Source organism: Ornithodoros turicata, chromosome 10 (genome assembly GCF_037126465.1).
Source record: "Ornithodoros turicata isolate Travis chromosome 10, ASM3712646v1, whole genome shotgun sequence".
NCBI classification, from domain to species: Eukaryota; Metazoa; Arthropoda; class Arachnida; order Ixodida; family Argasidae; genus Ornithodoros; species Ornithodoros turicata.
Window position 1 is genome coordinate 18,916,987 of NC_088210.1, and position 17,783 is coordinate 18,934,769.

At 43.0% G+C, this 17,783-nt stretch overlaps 2 protein-coding genes across 2 annotated transcripts; one reads left to right on the forward strand and one right to left on the reverse strand.

Moving 5' to 3' along the window:
• The first annotated feature begins 268 nt into the window (after nt 1–268).
• On the forward strand, nt 269–13,870 carry LOC135370803 (two pore channel protein 1-like). The gene is made up of 23 exons (XM_064604660.1): nt 269–749; nt 1,049–1,200; nt 1,690–1,866; nt 2,357–2,470; nt 2,534–2,664; nt 2,823–2,911; nt 3,804–3,838; nt 3,923–3,981; nt 4,051–4,150; nt 4,220–4,400; nt 5,194–5,303; nt 6,390–6,456; nt 6,725–6,769; nt 8,426–8,482; nt 9,288–9,359; nt 9,421–9,493; nt 9,587–9,694; nt 10,131–10,292; nt 10,563–10,660; nt 10,733–10,848; nt 10,943–11,027; nt 12,325–12,518; nt 13,143–13,870. The coding sequence occupies exons 1-23, from the start codon at nt 608–610 to the stop codon at nt 13,263–13,265; spliced, it is 2,490 nt and encodes an 829-aa protein (XP_064460730.1). The 5' UTR covers nt 269–607; the 3' UTR covers nt 13,266–13,870.
• LOC135370802 (ATP-dependent DNA helicase Q5-like) lies at nt 12,089–17,743 on the reverse strand. The gene has a single exon (XM_064604659.1). The coding sequence runs from the start codon at nt 17,557–17,559 to the stop codon at nt 14,899–14,901; it is 2,661 nt and encodes an 886-aa protein (XP_064460729.1). The 5' UTR covers nt 17,560–17,743; the 3' UTR covers nt 12,089–14,898.
• Between the last annotated feature and the right edge of the window lie 40 nt (nt 17,744–17,783).

Sequence of the window (17,783 nt, forward strand, 5' to 3'; positions counted from 1 at the left end):
ATAAGGGTCACCGACAACTGTAGGAGTAACTACTTTAATTTATCAGCGGTAATTAATGAAGATTTCATTGGATTTTATTGCACATACATGAAAGAAACGTAAACCTACCTCGGCGAAACGATCAGAAAGGGAGAGAGAGAAAGAGAAGGTTGCCAGCTACATGGTTGCCGAACTCGCCGTACCGTTTGCCGCTGAAATGCTGGAATCCATGCTGAAAGAAACCTTAGCGAGTAGGACTAGGACCACTAGGATGTTAGCCAAAGCGAGCCAAGTCAAGTGTGCGATGTTGTAGCAGAAGTTTATGATTTATGACATTCATAAACCATTAAAAAACAAAACAGAAACGAAGCCAGACACAGCTAGCAAAGCGTTTGTAAGCTGTTTGCTGTTGTAGCAAAAGATGCATCCTGACCAGTCTGAATTCCGTAACTGTAAAATTAATAGCAAGTTCTGAATGTATCATGCGCTGCCTCAAACGAACATGCGATGTGAACGGGAAGAGCACTAGGAGCACATCACCTTATGCGTAAATCTACATACAAACTTGTCGACCAAATATTCTGATCATCTATACAGTTCTGGCAACCTTGCGCGAAAAAAAACAATCATGTCGCGTTTAATTGCGGGGCGTACACGAATTAACCGAAGGGACGTTGATGAGGGCACGTTAATTGATAATGAGATACATGAAACGTACGACAGCACTGACACTGATCCACCAGTATCTCCTGTAGCTCGGACAGTCGTTGGTGAGTGTGAATCAAACCAACAATCTTGGAAAACCGTGCGTAAATATAAACCCTGAGCAACAGTTTGAATTCCATATACAGAGTGGGTGCAGATAAAGTAGCCCCACAATGTCATACGTGCATGAATGTGGGGCTACTTTATCTGCACCCATCCTGTACACTGATCCATTGCAATGTATGACAAAAGAAATGTCAACTACATCACATTGCCACATTACCTCAAGGCGGAGTAGCTCGTATCAAAACAAACAATCTACTGTGTACACCGTATAATCAAATTCAGGCAACTGTGCTTCCAGCGTCCGATGACATACCTTACGACTTGAGCAACTCTGAAGAGACCGACCCGCGAAGGCCTATTGAACTCAGCCACAGGTGCGAAGCCCTCAGTTATACAAGTGTACAGAGATGCTGGCAACTGAACTACCACGAAGCTGCGATATTTATAGAGGTAATTCATTATGGTGTCTCCTGTTCCCATTTGCTCACTTTGTAGGTCACCACAAATAATCGAAACACCCGAAGATCTGTTGAGAAAATCGTCATCGAGTATTGAGTTTATCAAATAATCAGTATTTATGAAGCACAGGTCCTCGATGCTGCCACTTCTGTAGAATGTGTCTGTGAACGACTACAACAAATAATTAATATGCACTCATTCAAGACATGTAGTTAAGTTGTCTCGGACTATGTGTTACATGCTCCCTACATTGGCTGGGCGCTGAGGTACATGATCTAAATAGCAAGCCCTGTGCATGAGCTCGAAGCATGAAGAGCTCGCACGTTAAATCACGTTCATCTCTTTCTTTTTAAGGTTAAGGTGGGTGTGTTTAATGTCATCTGGTTTACTTAACAGTATTTTCTGTTTTGTTTCCACATAAATATGTTTCAAAGTACTATGTACGAGTAATAAATACTCTTCTGCTTGTTCCTATACCAGGAAGGACGGAACAACGACAAATTAAACTTCCACCCATGCAACCGAGAGGCACTGCCAGCCTATTTGATTGTGCACAACACGCTCTTCTACTGCTTGGATTTGCTTTCAGCAATAGTGCTCATGTCACTGGCAGTGATGGAGAAACCTGCAGTTACAGGATTCGATGTGTCAATTGCTGTAAGTATGAAAAATAACGGTTATTCACAGCAGAAACCACAGGCGGTACTAAAATGCTACATTAGCAGGAAAGTGATCGAAAGGAAAAAAAAAAAAAGGTAGTAGCCTTAGGAGGAGGAGAGGGAGGTCTGGAGGGGTAGTACCACGCATAAAAGAGAAAGCCGTGTACAAGGGCATCAGCAGATGGGGCGAGGGGGTGCCTGCCCCCTTTTTTTCCATTTAGTGGTACACCAGAGTGCAAAAATTGTTCCTCTGGACCAATGGGACCACATTGTCGTGGAGGAAGAGAGAAAAGGGAAGGCACAAGTTGCGGTTTCCTTCTCGCTTAAATCACGAACGACGCAAGAAATGAATTCCGTTCCTTTTACATTGCTGTCAACATAATGTCATTTTCCTTTTGTGAGGATAATTTTTTTAGACTTTAGTGCCCCTTTTATGCGCCCTTGGATGCAGAATGAACTCGTAAAATTAATTTCTTCTTTCTTTGCAGTTACACGTTTCTGTGGAGCTTCTGGCACTCTCCGTATTAGCTGTCGAACTGTTCATGAAGATGCGCTGGATGGGTGTCAGGCCGTTCTTTTCACATCAGAGAACATTGTTCAAGGTAGGGAACACGTGTAGTCCGATAATAAAGTTGTTTCGTCACTCACTCGTTCATGTGCTGCAGCTGATGGTGCTCGTCATAATGTTCGTCGAAGCGATTGTTGTGGCAGCGCGGCAGACGACGCACATAAGAGTTGTGAGAGCGTTACGACCCATATTTCTCGTTGACAACTACTACCTAGGAGGGGTACGAAGGTAAGTATGGTAAATATCTGTTTTCTTGAAGTGAGAACAGGTTAGCTGCAACTGTCCATGGCACTGTCCACTTTCAAACCAGGACTGTTCAAGTGATGAGTCATTGTTACCACGGCTACAGCGCGACATGCTTATGTTGTCATTGTGGTCCTTTTCAGGCTTGTTCGACAAATCCTACAATCACTCCCACCTGTACTTGACATGCTCGTCATATTGTTCTTTTTTATGTCCATATTTGCAGTATTAGGTAAGTTTTAAAATCCTTGATGTTATAACGTTCACAAAACAGGGAGTGTTAGAAAGGGATGTCCAAAACGGAATCAAGTTTCAGCCGCAGTTACTGAGAAAGCAATTTCATGCACCATTTGTTTTCATATTTATTTATTATTTGCTTTGCACGTGCCCTCCAACAGCACGTATTTACGTTTAAGTTATGTAATTACGTTTATGTTATGTTATGTTATTCAATTTAATCTTAGTTTATATTAATGTAATACTGATGTTTTTTTTGTTTTGCTTAAATAATAGTAGCAAGAAAAGGCAACAACTGGTCAGAAAACAAATCTCATTACTGCATACAACTACATTGGTGTAGAAAATCAAGAAATCACATTAATTCAGATTTTGTTGAGAAAAAAGAAAGTACAGCAAAACCTCATTGTAGCGAAGTCGCATGGGAGCCACAAATTTGTTCGTTGTATCTGAATTTCATATTAACGGAACATGACTAAAAATAGCTGACATTGCCGCTAAATTACAAATGAAACCGCGTGCCACGTTATAATAAGATATAACCAGACTCACAACCCATAGAAGCACTGCACATAGCGTATTTATTTAGCATTTTTAGCATAGTATTTGGGTATTTAAGAACATACGTTTATGCTGCTGAATGCTCGTATGATTTGGTAGGTTATTTCGAAACAGGAAATATTTATTCATGATGATGCTGCATACCTCAGTGGTGCACGTAACCCTGGAATAACCTGTACACACAGTGGAGAAAAATAGCCGAAGCTCTTTGTCTGCATGTGGTGTGTGTGTGTGTGCTTGCAAGTGCTCAAACATACACACTGACTGTACACACATGCTTGAGTGCAGACGCTGTGTATTTCAATAGTGTTGTTTCGTCCCTACAGGATTTCACATCTTCACAGCAGACAAATCTGCACTGGTGAGCATAAACTCCGGCATATTTTTAATCCTACGTTCTCGTTCTTGAATAACAAATTGATGACACCTGCATGTTTCATTTCAGTACTTCGACACATTTTACGACAGTTTTGTCAACCTGTTTGTGTTGCTGACTACGTCCAAGTGAGTGACATATACTGTGCAGAAAAGGTGTCCAGCGGGGCTACACACATGCTCTGTTTCACTGTCCAGTTTTCCAGATGTGATGATGCCTTATTATGCGCGATCAAAGTGGGCTGCGTTTTTCTTTGTCATTTTCCTCCTGGTTCATCTTTATTTCCTCATGAACCTGGTAAGCTTCTCAGTGTAAGTTCTTTGTGCGTACTCTTTTTATGAATGCCTTGGTTCCGAATCCTCGCAGCTCTTGGCGGTGGTCTACGAACGTTTCTCGTCCCTCGAAAAAGAGAAGTTTCGGAAACTCCTGCTGCACCGCAGGAAAGCCTGTCAGCAGGCGTTTCGCCTCCTTGTCAACCGTGCGACGCCGTCTTCCCTGTACTTTGTACACTTTGAAGGGCTAATGAAATACCTGAAACCCAGAGCAAGTAAGTTGCCTTTCACACACATCCTCGATATCAGTAAGCGCTACTGCTTAGTGAAAAGTTACGCTGCTTCAAGTAGTTCTGCTGAGTAATGCTTTCTACTTTTCTTGAAGTACATTTTGCTGTACTTTCTGTTAAAGTACTTGAAGTGTCATTCTGTGAGCCTTGCTGGCTTACTGCACGGCAGCTGGCACTGCATCTGGCCCGCCACCATGGTGTACATTGTGGTGTTCACAAACATTCACGACACTGCACATTTGCTTATTATAGTCAATTCGCAATCCGATCGGAGCCGATACAGTGGCACGCCTCAACATGTTTCCTCAAGCTATTGGGTCGTGCATGTAGCACCTGTGCATGGTTTGTCTGAGAGATTTGCATTTTAATGTATGTACCTATAAGTGTAAGTGTAATAAGTGTACCTATATATGTAAGGTATGTACATATTACACTCAGAGAGCAGATGGAATAGGTGAATGAACGATGAAACGCGTTCCTTTTGTATTGCTGTCAATGTAACAGCATGTTTCATTCCGCGAGAATAAATTGTTGCCCCTTTAGCGCCCCTTTAATGTGCTCGCCTTGTGCACGGAACCCAAGCTGCTTCTGCAACTGTTTATACATAGTACCTCAAAAGGTATCATAGTATATTGAAAGTAAAAGGACAGGCTTGCACTCAAACATCTGGGGTACATCATTCAGTCGTTGCTGGAGGGATAACCAGATTTACCAGAATTTTCGCAAATGCTTATTACCTGCAAATGCTGCAATTTGTTTTCGTCTCTTTGCAATTTAGAAAGGCAAGACGTGTATCTGATGTTCAAGACTATGGATGTTGACCGAAAAGGATTTCTCAACAAGGATGACTTCCTCCAAATTTACGGAGCGTGCACTCTAACTTGGGAGGTGAAGTTGTGCAATTGTTAGCATTTTAGTTTCTCATCATGTGTCATAAGCAGCCACCCAGTGTTCCCACTCTTAGAATGTTTCTGTTGTATGGATGTCATCTTACAAACATTCAGCCAATAACTTCTCCTTGGGTGGGCTTGTTCAATTTCAAATTTCCAGTGGTTCCGAGTACCCATTGGTTCATTCTTTAAAGGGGCACTAGAATGCAAAAACGAGTTCATTTCAAATTTTGTTACACGCTACGTTAATTTTGTACGTGTTACCATAATTCAAAACTTTGATTCTGTTACGGAGCTAGAATCGAAATTATACCGGGCTCTTTCTTGCTTCGGCGCTAAGCACAGAACGTCGTTACAGCGCGTGCATCTGTGAATTTAGTCCATACTGCGCGTGCCACGCCATGGGGCAGCCCCTGTGAAAAACAAAGTGTGCGTCGCGAAGGGGATTGGCATCGCTGTCCGAAGGACGTTAAGATAACTGTTGTCAGTGTGACATTCGCGAGAATTGTTGTGGGGTACAATTCAGTGAACCAGTATTGAAATATGCAGCAGTGCGCATCACGCCGCACATATACGAAACACTACGATCGGACCCGTTCGAAATCCACACGCCCACGATAGGTATGTGCACGCTTTTCCTGCTGTCTCATTGGATACCGCCAATCTTAGCCTCCTGTGAATCCCATTCGCTGCCGCCAAATACGGCCCTGTTCCCGTTGCATCTTTCTTCTAAACGGTAGCGCTGTGTGAACTAATTTTGCTTACATTATACTATTTGAAACACAGACTTTCATTTGAGACCAAATTGTTTTTGCATTTTAGTGTCCCTTTAAAGGGGACGTGGCATCAGTCAGCCTCTATGATATTCAACATACATTTTTGAAATTGTATAGCACTGTGAGGAATTGTTTAGTTTGCATAAATCGTTGTTGGCTGGTAGATTCCAGTGATTTCTAATGAACTGGACATTTGAAAATTTTCTGCAGGGCTCAGAAGTTGACAAAAAAAAAATCAGGCTTCTCGCATATCATTCACTTATTGCCGTATTAATCTTACTAATCAGTTATCATCATTCACTTATCAGAGGCAGTGGTCAGACTCGCCATGGTTCTGTGAGCTGAAAAGACCATTTGAGAGAAAATTGTTTCAAGGTAAGCTAATTCCCGGACATCGCATCTAATTTTGCATGACCTCGTATTCGCAATATCATGTGTAATAGTACCTACACGCTGTCTATACCAGAGCCCAATTGGGGAAGTTCTTTTTTTCTTTTTTTTATGCACGTGTGTTTCTGGTACAGTTTCTTTGGTTAGTGGTACAGTACCAAAGTCAATAGTTTTACAAGTGTCTCCTGTATAACATAAAGAAGGAATCAGTTCTTGACTTTCATATTTCGTGTACCACCATCTTGAATTTCAGGTGCTTACAAACTGGCAACCTGCAAATGGACACACATGACTATTTGTAAGTTTATTTTCTTTTAAGTCTTCATATGGACATTAGCAAGCAGACAAAAATAGCAAAATTAGTTCGAATATGTAAAAAAACGTCCAGAGAACATCCAGAGAATGTTCGAGCTGCATGTGAGTTCAGTTTTAGTTACCCATCTACTAATCTCCAATTTGGACACGTCCATGCTGCTTCTCCGCAGTGTTATCGTAATATGATGATGGTCTGCACGCACGCTTATCTGCTGTGTATACCAAAGGCAAAAATATGCCTAGCAGTTGAAAGGAATGATACCTGTCTGCCATACCCAGGCAACTAGGGTTATCTAACAAGAATTTCTTGTTGACAATTCCAGGCAAAGCAAACCGTTTTGTCCCATCAAATTCGTAATGCCCAATGCACAAAAAACAAAAAAATAAATAAAGTCTAAGATTGCCCCTTTTCAATAGCTGAGCTGCAGAAAATTGCTACAGATATAATTAGGGCCTGACTTTTTCGGGTTTTATTTTTGGCCAAATTCGGGGGGTAAATATCGGGTGATATTTTTCATTCGAAAATTCGGGTGTATTCGGGTTAAATCCCGTTACGGCATATTCTGTCGTCAGGAATTCGGGTGTATTCGGGTGATTTTTTTTGTTTAATAAAAATTTGTCTTAACATGGAACTAATGTTTAGCAATGTTATCAAACTTTATTTTAATGCATGCTTATGAGTGTGCCACGCGACCCGGATGTTTTCGGGTAGATTCGGGTTAAACCCGAATTTTACAGATTTCATTCGGGGGTAAATATCGGGCGGATACGGGTTTAACCCTAAAAAGTCAGGCCCTAGATATAATGGTGACCTCATATGTTTCAAATATGTTGCTAGAAATGCGAGGGAATTTAGGTAAGGTGTTACCGTTATTGTTGAGATCACGCGCATTTCTGTTGACAATTAATATCATTTTCGGCTTCACGTCGTGAGACAACTACACTTTTCTGTGGATCTTCTCTTATGGAGTCCTTAGGTTTGTAGGATCGCACTTTTCGCGCTAATCATACTTTTCTTTGAAATATGTGGTACTTTACATAAAAATGTCAATTGCAACACCAATGCTAGCAACACGTCTGTTTTTTTTTTTTTTCCTTTTTGCGAAAGTTTTTTGCTACCCCATTTATGTAAGAACCATGCCACAAAAATGTCAAAAACACTCTCTTGTGGAAGAAGGAAAGATTTTTTTCATGTCATAGTCCACATGACACACAGAAAAAAAAAAAAAAAATCAGCAAGCTCGTACTTCTCCAATGTGAAAATAAAATATCTCTCAGGATAATTAATCAGAAGTTTTGGGAAAATCCAAGATCCAGACATCTTTGCAATTAGAGGTAACAAAAAAGACCCCCCTTTTTTTCCAGGAAATTGTTTGTATATATTGGAAAATGTTTTTTATCCATGTCAATTTTAGTATAATGAATTACTATACGTACTACATAGCTATCATGTCCTAGTTATCTAGCAATATGTATAATGTTTACCATAGCCCGCTCTAATTTCCTCACAACACCGTTTCCGTTATCCTTCTTTGCATACAAAGCAGTTAGGATAGAACATGTAAGTACAGTGTGTTCTCATGCTGCATGTTCTAGTGAGGTTCCTTTCAACTTTTGCTGTGTGTACTCTCCCATGCAGATACAGTGATTGCTGCAAGTTTTGCTTGGCACATCATAGAAGCTGCAGAAATGTCAAGTAGGTTTTGATGAACGTTAAAACTTGTGAACCACCTTGAAGAAACACGAACACAAGCGTGTGGGTACATACTTGGTTGATTGAAGCATTATTAAAAACATGGGCCAAAAAGACAGAACGACATGCAAGCTTAGTCCTGCGTTTTTTAGCACTTTAATCTTGCCCGTAAATCATCGCCAGATAGTTTGCCTATTTGCAAGTTTGTTGATAAAATCACTCTGATAAGACTTGTTTGAAGTGCTACTAGTTTTATCAGTTCAACCTACGTTAACCAATTAGCTGTGTCTGCGTTCACAGGATTTTTTTCCCAGCGGAGGGCAGGAGAGGTTCCATGGTAGCGGTGGGGGCGAAAAGTGCAGCAAATAGACATTAGGCCAATAGACATTAAATATGCAGCCTATAGAAAAACAAAACCTCTGGTGTGCAGAGGAACAACTGGGTAAGCCTCAAAGTAATGACGACGACATCCAGTTTTTCCACACAGTTTTGCATGAACTTAAAATAAGTTCATGCAAAAATAAATATTACTTACTTACTTAAACTTAAGGAAAATAAATATTGAATTGAACTGAACTTAGACCACATGTTTATTTACCCAATTTTTACCCCTTCAATTCAGAAAAAAATATTTCCAGAAAACTTCAGACCCTATCATATCTTTGTTTCGTGCTTGTGTTTTCATCTCTCTGATGCAACGCAATGCTTTATAGCGTACTCTCTCAACTGACAGTTAAGAGAAGAAGTTGTTAGCCAGTTGATTGTCGAAATGGAGATACATACAGTTTCCTTACATGTCTTTCTGGAGGTGGTCACACATCATTCTTTGGCGAAGGAAAAAGTGGCCTATCAGCTTGGGTCCTGGTAGGAGTGTTAATATGTAAGTACTGTTCTTTCTTTGGCAAGACATTAGTGTAGTAATGCGATTTTGCCCGCTGCAGTTTACATCCTTGAAATGTTCCTAAAAATGGCTGCTTTTGGTATTGGCGAATATTTTCATCACAGCTGGAACAAGTAAGCTCGATCAGAAACGATAATTATATCTATATACTGAGAACATAAGCTAAAAAGAGCTTGACAACTTGGAAAATTACTCCACCATTCCAGATTTGACTTTGTGATCATCACGGTGACTATTGTAGTGGGCTGTATCGGCACCTTCCTTAATCTTAATCTCTTGCGGATCGTCGTGATCCGGTCTCTGCGGCTGCTGAGGTGAGGAGTATGTCATTATACACACACAAAATAATCAGAGCCTGAAGTTTTTGGGAAATATTTTTTTTTTCCAAATTCAGAGGGTAAAAATCAGGTAAATAAACATGTGCACTAAATTCATGCGAATTCGGGTGAAAAAACTTCCAGTATGCTAAATTTGGGGAGAAATCGGGCTCAATTTCTCAAACCAACTGTAGTGGTTTGGTACAAACGGTGATGTAATTGCATTTGCTGCCAAATAAGTAAGTTAGTGCATTCCTACAGACATCCCAGTGAGGGCAACTTGCCGGGTAAAAATTGGGTTTCACCCTAAAGAGTCGACCTTTAATTTGGGATGCAAATTCGGTGAAGAATCGGGTAAAACGCTAAAACTTCAGGCTCTAAAAATAATGCATCTCTGTGAGTTGACAGTTGGCCCTTATTTCTTTCATTGGAGGCTCTTCAAGCTAAGGAAGAGGTACCATGACGTCCTAGGAACTGTCTTTATCCTGATGCCAAGGTTCACCAGTGTCAGCCTAGTGCTCATTATTGTTTACTACTTCTTTGCCATCATTGGAATCGAGTGCTTCGCTGGGTACAGGATGGAAGACTGCTGCAGGTCAGTCGTGAGACATTTGCGTTACCTTGCACCCAAAGTGGCAGTTTTCTGGAGTTCAACTGAAACAGTCACGTCAGCTGTTTTTGGTGCTGAGTGTGACAAACAAAGAAAGAAACAAAAAGTACCGTAGATTCTTTTAAGAGTTTTGCACGTTTGTAGGGAAGCAGGGGCGTTAATTCTGCTTCTCTTTGAGACATAATTTTCTCTGCGACAAAAATAGCCCAATGCGTGTATGTACTATGGCTCATAAATTCGCTCCAAATTCTTTAGAAACACAACGGTAGAGTTGTACTACGCAACCAGCAGCAACAGTTCTGGCGCGGGTTATTATTATCTGACAAACTTTGACAACATCGCCAACAGTTATGGTAGGTTCCCTGGAGCTCTCTTCATGACAAGCATTTGATCGTGATGCTTCTGACACCGATTTCATGTTACAGTGACACTGTTTGTCCTAATGGCCGTGAACAACTGGTTTATCATCATGGACGGATATGCGGCTGTGGCATCAGAGTTCAGCAGGCTGTTTTTTGTGTCTTTCTACCTCATTACTATGGTAGGTCACTTCTCGTAACCAGCCGGTCAGCGTTGAGTCTTTTCTTTTTTTGGTGAACTGTGGTAAGAAAATATTGTTTTTTATAATTCCACAGATTGTTCTGCAAATTGTTGTGGCTTTTGTCTTGGAAGCATTCATATTCAGGATCCAGTACAAGACGAAAATTGGAGACAAACGAGGTCTGTAAGCCTGTGCAGATATTTTGAAGTTTGCACTTGAATTGAATATGTTTGAGAGTTGTATTTGGTTTTATTCAAAAAAACAAAACAAAAACAGCATGATGTTTATGCTCTGTATGCTGTATGTACGCTCTGTGTATGCCTGATAAGGAAAAGCCAGTACTTATGCCTTCTGAACATTTTGTTGATGTTCCTTCGACGTGCAAAATATCTTAAGACCAACAATTAAAAAAAAAAAAACAGAACAACAAACAAAAAAAGACAAATCAATTATGAGAGATATGCCAATTGAATTTTTAATTCTATTCAGTAAGCTACCAATATGGTCAAGTCCCTTTACACTGATATCGCTGGGAATGTGAAAAAAAAAAAAAGAAAGTCATAGATCAGTGATAGCCGGTGCTTAAAGGGGCACTAAAATGCAAAACCAAGTTCACTTCAAATTACGTTCCACGCTATGTTAATTTCATACTTGTCATCACGATTCAAAACTTTGATTCCGTCACAGAGCTACAATCGAAATTATACCGGGCTCTTTCTTGCTTCGGCGCTAAGCAGTGAGCATCGTTTCAGCTCGTGCATCAGTGTTTTGGGTCGATGTCACGCCATGGAGCAGTCCCAGTGAAAGCCATAGTGCGCGTTGTGAAGTGGACTGGTGTCGCCGTCCGAAGGACGTGAAGATAAATGTTGTCAGCGGAACATTCGCGAGAACTGTTGTGGGCTACAATTGAGGGTATCCGGTATTAAAAAATGCAGCAGTGCGCATCATGCCACGCATATACGGAACACTACAATCGGGCCCGTTCCAAATCTACGTGGCCACGATAGGTATGCACGCGCTTCTCCCGCTGTCTCATTGGATGCCGCCAATCTTTGCCTCCTGGGTATCCCACTTGTTGCCGCCAAAGACGGCTCTGTTTTCATTACGTTTTTTCTTCTAAACGGTAGCGCTGTGTGAACTAATTTTGCTTGCGTTATACTAATTGAAACACAGACTTTCATTTGAGAGAGAGTTGTTTTTGCATTTTAGTGCCCCTTTAATGATTGTTCATTCTTCCAAATTTGTCGAGTTTTGTAAGTTTTATTTTTCTGCACTTGAAAAGCTTGTCACAATTGCTGCAACAAACACACACATACATTATGTGTTGTTTCTAGTCACTTGAATAACATTGTAAAAAAATGTTCGAGGTCACACAAACTCAGACATGACTAAAGGTTGGCAAACACTGTGTGCCACGTGCCTCTAGTTTCTCACCGGCTGCTGGCGTAACTGAAAGTGCTGAATGCTCTGTTCCAGAGGATAGTCTCATCAAAGTAGAAATGCGGCTATCAAAGGCAGAGATTGCGTTCTGCACAAAACCCAGAGGGTCTTCATTATTGGGGCCTCTTGTTTATCCAAGTGTCGCAGAGCAAGACACACTGTGCTTTCGAGGAACACACTGGAGAACAAAGTTCTCCTTCTGTCTCAAGATGTACGCAGAAGAGGTTAAGGTATGTACTTCGTTTGTCTTGCATCGTGATAATTTCCATGACAAGCTTCATCATTCTAATACAGCAACAAACTTTACCTATGAGGTACACCCAGAACGCAAGTTCTGCCGGCATGTATTGGCGCTGCAGGACTGCGGTCGGCGTTGCAAGCGAGTTGTTGAACCAGCCCACCATACTTTAGTTTCATAACAGGCAGCATTGGTCTATGATGCAGGGACGGAAAAATTGATGCCCCGCCCCGACAAGCATCTCAGTAATGGTGGGAACTGCACAGAAATGTAGTTTGCAATATGTGGAACCCAGTGAAAAAAAAAAAAAAAAAGTTTGAAAACAATTTGTTGTTATTTATTAATATTTAAGCCAGTCGGAACTTACTTTCTGGACGTGCCTCGCACTTGTGGCAGAGCGCATCGCTACGTGGAAGCCTAGTCAAAATCATGATATTATAGCACGTAGGAAAGCAATGTCCCGGTGGGTAGTTCGTGGACTAATTTGGGCATCTCAGCTAATGATAAATAATTCAATAAATTAATCTAATAAGAGAATCTCATCAGAATCCCGTTTCAACCGAAACCAGAAGACCTTCCTCAGAGCTCACATCTTTCAATGCGTTCCTTTTTTTAGGAATGGCTCGACCGTGCAGAATATGAAGAAGCGTCTTCGTCCGAGCGGGCCACACTGAATCCGCAAACGTCTGATGGGAACTCGTTGCAGATCAGCAACCTTCGTCGGACATTCACCCTTTGAGTGCTGTCATCGTTCGTTGATATAACCACGACTCTCTGGTGATCGCAAGACTGGCAAAAAATTTAATATTTGTGTGTTCAAGGAGTCATGCTTGCAGTGCAGTGCATCCGAAGAAAGAAGGAATAGAAGCATGTAGGCCCAGTCGTGGAAGCACTACAGCAGCAGCGATCAAACTACACCTCCACAAACTCCCCGTTGCTTGTAGGCAAGAGGGGATGCAAGTTGACAACGTGCATATGCTAAGGTGCTGTCAGTGTGATTTGCAAAAGGACTATGCTATCAGTGACTAGTATAATCCGTAAAGCTACGATTTTTAAAAGGAAGAATCGCGGGACATATTTATAGCGGAGGCTTCTATCGAAAGTGATTCCTGCGCCATAGAACGTTAGAGTACCTCAATTTGACATATTGTTGCAAATGCAATATATACTTTGAGACACAGAATGCACTTTTACAGTGTCTGTCTCGTAACTGTGTTCATATATTAGCAAATAATGCTGCTACATTATATCATTTATTTTTATACAGTTGTTTGTTTTACACTGTTAGCATACGCTCTCAAAAATTTATGAAAAGAAATGAAAATAAAGTTATGTCACCCAGTGCTGTGCTGTGTCCATAAAGATGCAGATGGCCCCCTGTGCTGTAAATAAAGGTATTTCAATCCTTTCACCATCACTGCTTCATAGCATAGTCATTATAACCCCATTATTAGTTATTAAATAAATGTGAGTTTGTGTGCATGTTTGCATAGGGTGTCAGCATGGTGACCAAATGAAGCCTAAATGCATGCCGTGTGGATACATAGATTTAAACAGATTAGGAACGATACGTTATAGGATGTGACATGAAATTAAATGTTTCGCGTGCTGTTTTCACTAACCCGTTTGAAGTTTACATTCCTATCTATAATGTGACTTATCTATAGCACCAAGGCAATTGGAAATTTTCAGGGCATGGCGCTTTTACTATTCCACTGTCTATGAAAGTGTAAAATCTCCATGTCTCACAGTCTTCTGGGCCCACTCGCACTTCCTTTACCGCATCTTTGTAACTGCTTTGAGCATGTACTGCAGCCCTAAACTTTGTTGTCTTGAAGCTCGTGCAAAACACGCTTTCAAAGCTCTAGCTAAGGGTTTTCCTCATAGTTTCCTTAGCACAATTTTTGTGCAAACGGGGGCCCTGAAGCTGTTCCGACGCTGTATAATGCTCAGCGGGACACGTGACACACACTTGTGGAAGAGCACTTTTTTTTCCCAACGCAATAGTGAAACGTGGCGGATCAGAAGATGTGAATTCCAGAACGCCTCTATCGCCAACTCAATTATACTACCGTTGCTCAAATTTTTGTGTAATGGAAAAGTGCCTAAATTACTTGTGAAGGCAGGCATGTGCAATTACTCGTTTATGTGCTCTAGTTGGCTCGCAACTTCGCATAGTTTCATACACTACATAGAAGTGCCCCATACGAGCGCACGAACAGAAGCACCGTGCCAAATCCAAGCACGTACGGCGTCATATAACGGAAAATATCGTCCTCCGTCCATCTGTAAAGGCGACCACTCCACATGTCACCACTCACTCTGCAACAACATACAACTAATCAACCAAAACGACGAAACAAAACTTAACCTTATTTCTGGTTGTCCTTAAAATACTTATGCAGAAGCTCCTTTGCAGCTTGCGTGTTGACAGCCTTACTTTCTACCAGTTTGTGCGACATCTCCTTGCATATCTGCTTGAACTGTTCCCTCGTTATTTTGCCGTCTTTGAACATGGGGTACAAAAATTTGTTGACGCACTGCACTGCTTTCTCGAGTTCTTTTACTCTTTCGTGTTTCTCCGAGACTGTGGATTCCCTGGAATCACAGTGTTGAGCGGGTTCGGAACAGTCGCTTGTGCACATCCTTTTAGAGTGTGGCACCTTCGACTCATCCGCGGCACTCCGCTTCTTATCGGCAGCGTCCCCTGAAATACCGGCCTCGGAATGCCGTCGCTCTCCCGACTTTTCACCCCAGCACTCGAGCTTGGCAGCCGTCGCGTTCCCAGCGGACGGTGTTTTCGTTCTCGCGGGTGACAGCTCGAAGAAGTACTTTATTTGTTTTGTGTCCGTGCTACTGTTTGCCTCGGGTGAAACTGTGCAGCTCGATGAATTTTCGAGACTGGAACTCACGTTCTGACGACACATGCTGTCGGAAGTGCTGCGTGATGTGGGATCTTCTCGCTCGATGTCTTGCAGCTTCAGTTCCGGTGATGAGTTAACGCTGTTACTGTGGCTTTTTGGATTGTCGCTTTCCACGCTATTTCGCAGTTCGTCGTCGTTTGGTGGCTCCCTCACTTCCTCCTTAACACCATTGCTTCTGAGGAAGCCTAAAAGGCTACGCTGGTTTCGGAAGTCGGCATTTTCTGATCTTACATCCCTACTGGGTCTGTAAGTACAGATTGCCTCGTGGAGGTCGCCCACGTTCGTCAAGTCCCTGAGGGACTTGAACCACCCGACAAGCTCTCGTCTGTACATGTGAATATTCTTTTTTGTCTTGAAGATTTTCAGCTCGGCCTCGGCCGCACAGTTCTTGATATCCAGCGACGTCAGGAGAGGCTTCTCGTTAATCACGGCGTAAGTGGCATAGTTTTTCTCCATCTCGACGCGGAGCTTCGTGAGATACTCGACGCGCATTTCAACAGAGACCTCTTTTATCGCCGCACACTTTGGTTCCAACACGGGGCAATTCTGCGGTACGGATCTCCTCGTTCCGACCGGCTTTTTGGAGCCTCGTCGCTTTTCTAGTTCGTCGTGGATCAGGTTCGACAGCGCACGCGAGGAGTCTTCCGCGCTTCCCGAATCGTCGTCGCTGCCGTACGCTTTGGTCTCGCGCAGCTGTCCACGGCGTCCGCCTCCGTACAGCTCGCCGTCCCCCGTATCGTTGTAAAACTTTCTCGATGTCGTCGTGAGCATGCTGCCCCGAAAGGAAGCCAGTTTTGCCTCGAGAGCTTTGAGCTTGGAACAGGCGTCGCAGAACTTTTCGCACTTCCTAATCTCCTCCCCAAACTCGCGCGAAAGTACAAGGTGCCTGCACAGCGTCTCTTCACAGTAGGTGACCATGCTGTTGAAACTCTTAATTGAGCTTTCGGCTGCAACTTTCTTTTGCTGGCTCTTGGCTTCCTGCACTTCACAATGAAGCAGATAGGAAATCGCTTTCCTGTCACTACGGGAATAGTAGATCCTGCAGTAGGACTTGCCGCCGTCGCGCCCCGCTCGTCCAGATTCCTGGTAGTAGGCCGCCACCGACCGCGACACCGTCCAGTGAATGACAAATCGCACCGGGGCTCTGTCAACCCCCATCCCGAAGCTGATTGTTGCTGCAATGACCGGAAGATGGCCTTTCGTCCACCGCACTTGATTTTCTTCCCTCTCCTGCGGCTTTAAGCCGGCGTGGTACGGTTTCGTCTCCAGGCCGAGACCGCTCAGCTTGTGGGCCACCTCTTCACACATCTCCCGAGTCCTGCAGTATATGATGCCGCATCCCCTCTTCTCCGGCTTCTCGTACTCCCAGTCGCTGCCGAGCGCCTTTATGGCAAAATCTCTCACGTTTTCATAGGCATTGTCGAGGTTTTCCTTGAATTCGACGTCGTAGTACAAGTTAGGTCGGAAGCTGCTGGACCTGAAGCACTGCACAGGCTCGTGCAGCCGCAGTTGTTTGACTATGTCCCTGAACACCTTCTCAGAAGCCGTAGCGGTGAGCGCAACCCAGGGAACGTCGGGGAACATGTCTCGTACCGCGCCCAACTTCAAGTAAGCGGGCCTGAAGTCGTGTCCCCACTCCGAGACACAATGGGCCTCATCTACAGCAAAGCGTGCCAATGCGGCAATTCCATTCAGGGCTTGCAGAATGTTTCGGAAACCTTCCGTGGCAACCTGTTCAGGAGTGACGTATAGCAGGTTGGTCTTTGGCTTCAAAGACATCAGGTCATCTTGGACCCTCCGTTTCTCCGTCTGTGCCATGGTCGAATTTATCGTCTCTGCAGCGATGCCAAGCTCTCGCAGAGCCTGTAGCTGGTTCGTCAAAAGGGCAATTAGAGGTGATACTACAACTGTGACACCCGCGCTAGGACCAGACACTGCCGGTAGCTGGAAGCAGAGCGACTTTCCTGCACCAGTCGGCATAGATATAAAAACATCTTGGCATCGCTGTGCCACGGCCTCGACAGCGCTCTTTTGTAGGGAATTTCGGAAACGTGTGTGCCGAAATACGGTGTGCAATGTGCACTCCAACGCATCTGTAACATCTTCCATGACTCTCTGCTAGAACGAAAGACACATATTCCACATATTTTTTACGTATGAAGTGGCCACCATGTATTCGTAGCTCTTGCAGACCTAGCAAAAAGCCTTGCCTTGCAAGCTATCTCGACTGTGTGTGTTGGCGCTTCACAGCACAAGCGTGCTGCCATGTGTGGCTACAACGGCTACAACTGGCTACAACATACGTTCATGTTTCTAACACTGGGAGGCAAAAA